The sequence below is a fragment of the Nicotiana tabacum genome, chromosome 15 (genome assembly GCF_000715075.1).
Source record: "Nicotiana tabacum cultivar K326 chromosome 15, ASM71507v2, whole genome shotgun sequence".
Taxonomy (NCBI): Eukaryota; Viridiplantae; Streptophyta; class Magnoliopsida; order Solanales; family Solanaceae; genus Nicotiana; species Nicotiana tabacum.
In genome coordinates this window covers 19,997,470-20,008,709 of record NC_134094.1, presented here as the reverse complement: position 1 = coordinate 20,008,709, position 11,240 = coordinate 19,997,470, and the positions used below count along the sequence as shown (strand labels likewise).

At 40.0% G+C, this 11,240-nt stretch overlaps 1 protein-coding gene across 1 annotated transcript; it reads left to right on the top strand.

Annotated features, from left to right (window-relative positions):
- Positions 1-508: 508 nt before the first annotated feature.
- LOC107775753 (uncharacterized) lies at positions 509-1,908 on the top strand. Its single transcript, XM_016595523.2, has 2 exons — positions 509-656; positions 1,274-1,908. Exons 1-2 carry the CDS (start codon positions 509-511, stop codon positions 1,906-1,908), a joined length of 783 nt encoding a protein of 260 aa, XP_016451009.2.
- The last annotated feature ends 9,332 nt before the right edge of the window (positions 1,909-11,240 follow it).

Genomic DNA, 11,240 nt, shown 5'->3' with positions numbered 1-11,240 from the left:
ACTTCTACAGGCTGTTTATAAAAGATTTTTCTAAAATTGCTAACCCTTTGTGTAAATTGCTTGAAAAAGATCATCCCTATGTGTTTTCTGATAACTACATGGTAGCTTTTGAGGAATTGAAAAATAGGCTAGTGAGTGCACCAATCATAGTGGCACCTGACTGGGAGAAACCTTTTGAGCTGATGTGTGATGCAAGCGACTATGCTGTGGGAGCAGTTTTTGGCAGCGAAAAGATAAAGTCATGCATCCAATCTATTATTCAAGTAGAAGCTTGAGTGGTGCCCAACTAAATTACACAGTGACCGAGAAAGAGATGTTAGCAGCGGTGTTTGCATTTGATAAATTCAGGTCATACTTGATAGGCTCGAAGGTAGTTATGTATAATGACCATTCTGCTCTCAGGTACCTAATTGATAAGAAGGAGTCAAAAACGCACCTGATTCGATGAGTGCTACTACTGCAAGAATTTGACTTGAAAATCCATGACCTAAAGAGAACAGAGAACCAAATGGCTGATCATTTGTCTAGGCTAGAAGGAGCAGAGAAGAATGTTGAGGTGGAAGAGATTGTGGAGACTTTCCCGGATGAACAATTGTTGGCTACGAGCCTTGAGGTAGCTCCATGGCATGCATACATTGCAACATACACGGCGAGCGGTATTGTCCCCTATGACCTTTCATTTGTTCAAAAGAAAAAGTTCTTTCGTGACTGTCGCACGTATTATTGGGATGAGCCTTATCTGTTCAGGATTTGTGTTGATAACATGATCCAGAGATGTATTCCCGAGACAGACCAATCTTTTATTTTGGAGGCCTGTCATGCATCCCCATATGGTGGCCATTTAGGGGGAGTATGGACAACCGCGAAAGTGTTGGAGTCGGTCTTCTACTGGCCGACATTGTTCAAAGATGCACATCTCTAGGTGAAGTGTTGTGATGAATGCCAACGGATCGGGAATATTTCTCGCCGACATGAGATACCCATGAACTCAATTCAGGAGGTGGAAGTGTTTGATGTATGGGGAATCGATTTCATGGGGCCGTTTGTCAGCTCATATGGAAACAAGTACATACTTGTAGCTGTGGACTAAGTGTAAAAATGGGTGGAAGCTGTGGCACTCCTTACAAATGATGCAAAGGGAGTCATTAGTTTTTTTAGAAAGAATATATTCACCTGGTTTGGCACTCCAAGGGCAATAATCATTGATGGAGGCACTCACTTCTGCAATCGAGCTTTCGCAAAGTTGTTATAAAAATATTGTGTTCGCCACAAGGTTGCCACCCATATCATCCACAAACAAGCGGGCAAGTGGAAGTGTCGAATAGAGAAATAAAGAGAGTGTTGACTAATACCGTGAATGCTACAAGAATGAATTGGGCAAAAAAGTTAGACGATGCACTCTGGGCCTATCGTACCGCTTTTAAAACTCCAATTGACATGTCTCCATATAAACTAGTATTTGGGAAAGCGTGTCACTTACTCGTAGAGTTGAAGCATAGAGCTTTATGGGCATTAAGACAGCTGAATCTCGACATGGAAATATCGGGTACACGTAGAGTCACAAAGTTGCATGAGCATGATGAGTTCCGCTACCATGCTTTTGAGAGTACAAGGCTATATAAAGAAAGAATGAAGATGATGCATGGCAAAAATATTCTTGAGCGGAATTTTAAACCTGGAGACGTGGTATTGCTATACAATTCGAGATTGAAGCTATTTCCGGGCAAGTTGAAGTTAAGATGGTCAGGACCATTTCGTGTGATAGAGATGCATCACGTCGGAGTCGTAAAAATTGCATCAAAAGATGGCTTCCGCAAGTTCAAAGTTAACGGGCAAAGGCTAATACATTATCAAGGCATGGTTGAGGAAGATAAAGTAATCTCGACCATGTACTTGAAGGATCCTTGATAAGGGATGGCCCGAGTCGTGCTGTGACGTTAAATTTGGCGCTTCGTGGGAGGCAACCCATTGTAATGTTGCAATTCGTCGTTCCGCGACGTTATATCAATCACTTGTTGGGAGGCAGCACAATTTTCTTATTTTCGTCGTGTTGTCATTTAGTTTAAAAAAAAAAAAAAATCAGCGCCCAATTGGGTGCCAGGCGCCAAGGAAAATAGCAAAGGAAGAATCAAAAAATGCACAGCTGCCCTCTTCAGTGCCAGGCACGGATGAAAATGCCCAGGTAAGTTCCCTACCCATTTTACCCCCAACCCGACCCAAACCCATCTCCCCACCTAATAATAATAAAACACCACTTCTAACATAACAACCAACCCGACCCATCACACTCTAAACCCCAAACCCCCACGCTAGTTCTCTCTCTCTGTCTCCCCGAATTTTGTTCCCCCCCTCGCTCGCTGCTTCTTTTTCTCTCAAGCACAAGGTGAGTCTTTCTTCCTCGTCTCTTATTTTTGTTTTTTTTAATTATTGTCTTCTCTTCTTCTTTTTTATTAATTAATTCTTGATTTGGTATTATTGTGTGTTTTCTCATCTCTCACTCTTCTTTCTCCCCCAACTTCTCATAGAGTAGAGTGTTGGCAAGTGTGTATTGAATAGTATGTTGTTTTGGTGTTGTTAATTGAGTACGGGGTGGAAAACGCAAAGTCTTGCCACCTCGTTTAATTTGGGAGGGTATGACACTTTTCCAATGGTTTGAAAGGATTGAATGAACGTGTTGCGCACCAAGTGTTCGATGAAATTATTGGAAGAACATTGTTGATGGCCGGCGAAGTCTGAGTGGTAGAGCATTGTTTGTTGGCACTAAGATGTGAGTGTGGGGTATTAGAGAGGAGTTCCTTCTATCCACCCTCCTGTTTTATATTTTTGTTGTATGTGCATTGGGGACACTGTACTTTTTAAGTGTGGGGTGGGGAATTTCCTTTGATGAGTAGTTATAGTATGTTAGTACCTAATAGTAATGTAACTTCTTATTTTTAGATTATAGCTTCTTTTTAATTCTAGCTTCTTGATTTTAATTGTGTAGTTAATAGAAGTAGTAATGTAGTATAGTAGAATTAGTTTGGTAGTTAATTCTACTATTCCCGATTATGGATCTCTTGTACAGCTTTCTTGTGGTATTAAGGTCCAATGAAAAATTTCAAAAATATTTTTGTTTTTATTTTAGTTAGTCATAGTAGATAATAACCCCCCTTGATTTTTCTTTTGGCATCGGTTCTTTTTCAAGGGATGTAACTTGAACAGGATAAATTTTATTTTTTATTTTTTAGGAAACACAAAAATTGAGTGCCCTATAGGCCTTTTGACCTGTTTGATGCTAGTATTGTTAGGCCATAACATGCAAATTGCCTTCCTAACATGTTTTAATGAAAAATATGCCGTGAAAGATTGAATCGCATGTTTGCGACCCCTTATCTCAGTTACTTGACTCATTGTTTATGTAGTGCTTTATTGCTTAATAATTCTTGGCTTTGTGTTACTTGCCTAAACTTAAGAGTTGGAATAGAACCGTCCGACTGGGGTCATGTGCAATGTGTGATGTGAGGTTTTGATTACATTTTATGTTATTCTGTGTTTGTCTAAAACTTGCCCTGCGTGTTAGTCGAAGCAAAATAAGTAAGCTTTGTGAGTCTAAGAGATGATGTAGGCGTTTCTTCGATTGTCCATTGAGCTATTATGCCACCATATATAAAATTATCCGTAGATAGCCCATTTGAGCCTATAATTCTTTTCTTTGGAACCCACATTACAAGCCGATTCCCATTTTGTTCTTAACTAAATCTTTTCGAATCTTTACCTCCGAAAACACTTAAGTCGCTAGAAGAGTAAGGTGAGAGTTGGGGTAGCTTTTGAGTGAAACCATAAAAAGGCCAAAGGTGCATGTATGTTTTGGAAAATCATTATCTGGGCAACCCAAATTTATGGAGAGTGTTGAAGAAGAGAAAAAAAAAGAAAAAGAAATACACCTCCTATTTATTGTGATCAGGGCTAGTGAATGCATAGTTGTGCTTAAATAAGAAGGGCCAAGTGGTATATGATTTCGTGGCATTGCTTGAATTGGTCATGAAAATTGTGTATTTGAAAGTTAAGTGTAATTCATTAAAGTGTTTAGGAGGTTTAGTTACTATACCCAAAATATATTCTACATGTCCCTTAGCCTACATTACAACCCGTAAAGACCTAATTGATCTTAGACTTTGCGAGCTTAGATTAGTGGACATATACACTACGGGCAAGCCTATGGTACAGCCATGGAGTGCATATGAATTTCTTTGTGAGAGTGAGTGGTTCTTTGTTCATATATGTGATGTCCTTAAATTATATTCGAATGCATATTTGAATGTATGGACATAATACCCTCTTATTCTTTGGTGAGGCACATGAGTCCATGACGGATAGGTGACGATATTAAACATCTCTTGTTGGGTGAGTGCACATGTTGAGAGTGCTTATTGGTGACGAGTCGGTCTTTGAGGTTGGGTAGTTAAGGGCAGGTTGTTTTAGTGTTTTTAAGTGGTCACTAATATTCCGGCATGTGAAAGTTGGGAAAGGTATGAATGCGTATGCAAGGGCTCAATTGTTGGTATCAACCATGGTCATAGGTGCAGTGTGTTGAATTGCCAAATATTCCTCCATTATATGATGTCTTGCATGCATTGTTTGGTTAACAAGGTTTTAGGTTGCTCGAGGACGAGAAAGATCTTAAGTGTGGGGAGGTGATGTTAGGCTAAAAATCCATGTTTTCGCATGTAATTTGCCTTGCATTATACCTTAATCTTGTTAACTTTGGTATAAATATTTGTGACTCGAGCTTAATAATGGTGTTCATTTGTGTATGATTCAATTTAAAGTGATTTGGCAAGCTTGCGTGCAAAGTGAAGTAAAAACAGAAGAATTTAGAGAGAGTATAAGTTTGGTGCCCAGGTTGTTGCCAGGCACCAACCAAAATGCCAAAGGCAGAATAGTGGAAATTTTCGGTGTCCTGGTTGGCGCCAGGCGCCAAGCGAGACGGCTAAGGGCGGATTTCATCCTAATTCGGCTAGGACTTGGTAGTTTCAACCCTACACACCCCAACATGTATAAAAGTGGTTCTAAACATATTTCATGGGGGGCGGGGGGATTATTGGGGAGGAAAAAGGCGATGGGAACACTTAGAAGCATCGAATCATAAGAGGTTTTCTTTTTCATTCTTCCTTAATCTGTATTTTAATGCTTTCAATTATTATCATGATTGTTAGTATGGTTATGAGTAGCTAAACCTTCCCATCTAGGGTTTGATGGAACCTCTTGAAAGATGATTTTTCCATTGCATTTAATATGAATTTTCCATTTACCTTTCTCTACTTGTTCAACTATATGATTATTATGGTTGATTGAAGGGCCCTCAATCGACTGTGCCTATTTAGTGTGTATTTCTTGAAAAAGGGTACACATTTAGGTAGTTGTTGACCAACATCACTTCTAACGTATATGAGGAATCAATACGGAGGGTTTAAAGGTGGGATTAGGAATAACGAAACCTTGGTGAGATCCTAGTGAGCGGTAAACTAGTGCCAGCTAGCGTAGTTCAGAAGAATACGTCAAGTAAATTATTGTATTTTCTCGAAAGAGAATTACGTCACCTAAAGTGCCCACGATCGGTAGAGAATATCTAGGCGAATTTATATGAGACGTAGCTTGGAGGATTGTGACGAGAGGGGAAATCGTAATCCTAGATCTTTCAAATCTTATCTACAACATTGGCATTGTTAGTATTAAAATTACAGCTTTTAATTACCTGGCCTTTAGTTAGTAAGCAACATTATATTATATTTCTGAAGGTTGATTACTTGAATTTGTGTGAATCTAGTGGTAGTAATTAGCAGGTTAATTCCCCATGGGATTCGACTCCGGACTTGTTAACTGGATTATATTTGCAACGACTGCTAGACCTCTTAGGAGGCATAGTTGGGCTTGATCAATAGGACAACTTGGTAGTAGGTTGGATCAGTATGGTAATAGGTATGGTTGGTTCCTTGGGTACCCATGATGTGGTGAGTCTCTACAGGTGCTTTGTTGAAATAATTTTGGGTTTGGCGACCTGCGTGGCTTGGTTGGGTTTGGGAGATTCAGTTCTGATGTCTGGGTTATGTGCAGATGGGTTTAAAATAGTTCTCGATGGTTCCTACCATGGTTCGAGGTGTATATTTCTTGGTGGCGTGAGGATCATGTTATGTGTTGTGATTTTCTCCTTGGTGAGATCAAATGGAAGGTTCCTAGCTAATGGAGTATGTAGTTTGTTTGTGACTCAGAGTTTATTATGAGATTCTCGTACTTTTCCTAGGATGGCATATTAGATGTGGTGTGTTGTGTGGGATCAAGATTTTCATGTGCAAGGTCACTAGTCAGTTTTGAAGGGAAGATCATAAATTCTTATGCAGCACAAACGAATTTGGATGTGGGCACCGATTGGTATTACTTGAGTGAAGTGCACATTTCAGAAGGCACACTGTGTTTTGACTTACGGATGCTTCATTGGTGTTGCGGTGCTCACCTGGTTGATCGACTGTTGATATTTAGATTTTGCTATGTGGCAGGGAATAATTATAGAAGTATTCCTCGTGGGATAATTGTGTGTGAGAGATGTGTTAGTCATTCGGGCGGTGGATTTGAGATCAGATCTGGTGATTCTTATGTTATTGGGATTTGGAGAACGGGAGTTCTCAAAAACAAATTGTTTCATGGTTGTGGACTATGAAGATGTGGCCAAAGCTAGACAGATGATGGTATGTGTTATGGTTCAGTCATTGCGGACTTTCCGAGGGTTATGTATCTAATTGTGGATGACCAGGATTGATCTGGGGGCCCATTGTCAGGCCCAATGAGGATGTGTATTCTACATCGGGTCGGATTGGTTGACTCCGTACTGTTATTGTCGAGGGATGTACCATTCGGTAGAGTTGAGCTTATTCGTGTTCTGATATTATTTATGTGTTACTCCTCTATGCTATGAGGGGTTGTGATTTGTTTGTTATAAGCACACATGGTGCGGTTCTATTTGGGTCTTGTAGCGGGATTTGATTGAGATAGTTATTGGGGTGTGAAATAGTTGATTGCGCCTTGGTTATAGTCTTTCCAGGTTGTGGTATATTGTGTTGTTTTCTTCTCCATTGTTATGGTCATACACTTCGTGTATTTGATGTCGAATTGCGTGTAATTTTTCATTTCGGGCATGGTGGCTTGATCTATTTCATATGGACCTATGTTTGGATGGGGTCACACATTATAGCGGAGTTATGTTGAGATATGCTCCTTTGTGTTAGACTCGTGTCTCTTGGTTCTACTATGTATGATGAATTCGTAGCATTGCGATTGTGGTGGTACTTCTTGAACTTGCGGGATAGTTTTCTCGTTGAGTCATTTTTCTATTATTGAGTACATTTGGATTGTTGCTTATTGGTGCACGGATTTCACGGGTTGTGGCTTTATGTTTTATTGGTGTGGCATGTCAATAGGGCGGCTGTATTTGATGAGACGAGGTCGTCGAGCCTAGAATGGGTGCTATCGAATTTGATTACGGTATATTTAAAAGGATAATGTTGTTGGTCGACATAGAACTTGGCTTTGGTTCTTGTCGGACGAGAGAGAGCTCCATGACTTGTTGATCTGATGAATAGTTATGAGTTTCTGCGTGTTTCTTTCATCATATGCAGTGCCCAAAGTTTTTCGAATAAGGTTTTGTTGGATATGAGGTTTATTACCGGTATTGGGTTGTTTTGAGTAGCTACAATGATCAAAAAATTTGCTACGAGTATATGAGTAGTGTGTCATATGAATGCATCTTGGGTTGTGGTTATGGCTTGATACAGCTTGTTCAAACTTATACGATGTGTACACGCGAGATTTATATCTTATAGGAAATTTCGGATGTTGGAAATTGGATTCTAAGGTTTATGGGCCAAGGTTGAAGTAATTATCTTCCGCTATGTTATGTTGTCGGGCCTATATGGAATAGGGTGACATGGGTTCACCCCCGGATATGTGCATGGTAAGGTTTCACGGTGGTTTGATGGCTTTGGAATGACTCTCGACACGTTCGAGGACGAACTTATGTTTAAGCGGGGGAGGATGTAATGACCCGACCGGTCGTTTTGAGCATTTGCACTTCGCTCAGTAGTTTGAGGGCATGAGTAGTTCTGTATGATATATTATGACTTGTGTGCATCGTCGGTTTTGGGTTTAAGGTTAATCGAAATCGATTTGGAAGAATGAACTTCATGATTTAAGTTTTAAGTTGGAAGAGTTGACCAAGTTTGACTTTTTGTTAAGTTGACCCCGGAACGAAGTTTTGAGGGTTCCGTTAGGTCCGTATGGTGATTTTAGTCTTGGGCGTATGCCCGAATTTACATTTGGATATTTCTAGAAGGATTCGATGCTAATTGGCAAAAGTTAGAAATTTGAAGATTTGAAAATTTCATAAGTTTGACCGGGAGTTGACTTTGATGAAATCGGGTTCAGATTGTATTTCCGGGAATTTGAATAGTTTTGTTATGTCATTTGGGACTTGTGTGAAAAATTTAACTACATTCCGAGTTGATTTGATATGTTTCGACGCAAGTTTGGGAAGTTAAAAGTTCATTTAAGTTTGATTTGAGGTGCGATTCGTCGTTTCGATGTTGCTATGCGTGATTTGAGGCCTCGAGTAGGTTCGCGTTATGTTATTGGACTAGTTGGTATATTCGGGTGGGGTCCCGAGAGGCTCGTAAGGGTTTCAGATGAGGTTCGAATCGTTTGGATGAATTTTGGCTACGGCTACTGGTGGCATGATCTGGTGTGATCACAACTGCAGCTGATTTTGTGCAGGTGCGATGGTCGCAAAAGCAACAAAGGAGTCGTAGAAGCGAGGTGAGAGCTGGGTGAGGAAGATCGCAGAAGCGGAGATTTTGGGCGCTGGTGCGGATGCGCATGTGCGATGGCTTGGAGCGCACGTGCGAAGGTCTCCGCAGAAGCGGAGCTTTGTTACCGTAGGTGCGAGGGGTGCTGAGCCAAGCTGTTTTCACATAAGCGAAGGATTTTTCCACAGAAGCTACCTACTGTTCGCAAATGCAAAGAGTGCTGGGAAGAGTGCTTTAAGTTCGAGGGTTCGATATTTTTACCCATTTTTGGAGCTCGGTTTGGGCGACTTTGAATAGAAAATTCACCACACTAACTGGGGTAAGCATCCTTAACTCGATTTTGATTATATTTGTGATTCTATCTTCGTTTTTGGTAATTGGATTATCAATTATAAAGAGAAATTGGGTGTTTTTAACCTAAAGTTTCATAGAGTGAGTTTTTGAGTTTTGAACATCGATTCAGAGTCGGATTTGGGTGAAACTAGTATGGTTGGACTAGTAATTGAATGGGTTGTCGGATTTTATAAGTTTCGTCGAGTTCCGAGGCGCGGGCACGGTTTGGACCTTTGGGTTGATTTTGGGCTTTTGATTAAAGATTCGACCTTTGTCGATTGGGTTTGTTTCCTTTGGCATTATTTGATGTATTTGAGTTGCTTTTGGCTAGTTTCGAGCCGTTTAGAGATTGGTACACACGAAAAGGCATTTTTGGAGCATCACTTGTCTTACTCGGTATTGGATTTGGCGTGTTCGAGGTAAGTAAAACTTCTAAACTTGGAGCTAGGGGTATGAACCCTGATTATAAGTGTTATATGATTTGCTTGGAGGTGACGGACATGATAGGTGACGTGCGTATGGGCGTGCACCGTAGTAGTTGTGACCCAATCGATTCTGTAGAGTTGTGTAGTTAATTAACTTGTATTTTCCATGTGTTATAGAATCTGAGCCATGACACATGTTAGAAATCATGCTTAGGCAAATGCTGGTATTATTGGGACCCACTGATGTCATTTCTATTGTCGAATTATATTTTTAATTGGTAATTTCGTACTCAGTCATGTTCATTCATTGCATATGATATCTTAGTCTCTGTTGCTATTTATTGATACATCATATCATCATTTTGGGCTAGTTTCATGACATTGTGAGCCCGAGAGACATGATAGATTGATGACTGCGTGAGACCGAGGGCCTGATTGTGAGTGATGTTTATGGGATCGGGCTGCACACCGCAGCATGTTTTATTGATTTATGCCTGGATTCTGCTCATTATAATGCTTAGGCTGAACGATCCCCTCCGGAGTCTGCACACCCACAGTGAGCGCAATTGATATTATATTGAGGGATGGATTTTTCCCGGGCATGGATCTTGCCTAATTATTTATATTAAGGGATGGATCTTCCCTGGGCTGGATTGGCCCTGTAAAATACTGAGTGATTAAATGTCACTTATTATATATATAGTTGGTATGGTTCTTCCCTGGGATGGATTGGCCATATTCAGTACTGAGTAATTGTGCACGAGTTGCCACTTATATTTGGGTTGGATCAGCCCTGTACAGTGCCGAGTGACTGAGTGTGCTGAGTATTGAGCGTGATGACTAAAAATACGAGACAATGAGATTTAGCACTCTCAGAGTGTGAGTACACGAGTTCATCATTGAGATGCATTGCATTTGACATGCGTACTTGAGATACACGCATATATATGCATTTCCTCATGCTACCCGATTTTGGCGACATTCATGTTATCACCTGCATATCAACATGTAGGCATAGAGATGTACTTTCCTCATGCTATCTAAAAATGAAACATCATAATTATTGTTGAAAGTTTTGGAAAAATCAAATTTTTTATAAACTTACTCATAATTTGGTGATTTCGGTAAAGGATTTGGGTTTTCACTGATATACTTGAGAAGCATGCTTATTTTCCGAAACTGTGAACGAGCTAAGCAATATATCTCTGAGTTACTTCTTTTATCACCTTTATTATGTTGTTATGAATTGTTTTTGGCTATTAGTGTTGGACTCCAACCTTTGTTCCAGCTCGTCATTACTTTCAACCTAAGGTTAAGGTTGTTACTTATTGAGTACATGGGGTCGGTTGTACTCATACTACACTTTTGCACCTTGCGTTCATATGTTGGATGCTAATGTTGTTGTGCACAGTGGGAGCAGGATCTGAAGATGTACATGCGTTCCGGTCATAACTGCCTCTTGATCTTGGTAGCTTTAGAACAGATGGTGTATTTTATTTTAAACTAGTTTTGTAAATTCTATATCTTAGAAGCTCATGATTTGAACTACCAGTCCTTGAAAAAGTATAAGTGACACATATTTTTTAATATTTATTGTCTCATTAAATTCATTGAAATTGGTTCATTGTCAATTGGCTTACCTAGTGGGTTG

Bases quoted from the DNA above. Each gene is read 5' to 3' on its own strand.
- LOC107775753 (XM_016595523.2), top strand. From the start codon at position 509: ATGGCTGATCATTTGTCTAGGCTAGAAGGAGCAGAGAAGAATGTTGAG. The intron at 657-1,273 runs GTATTGTCCCCT...GTTCGCCACAAG, and splicing joins TGCAACATACACGGCGAGCG to GTTGCCACCCATATCATCCA.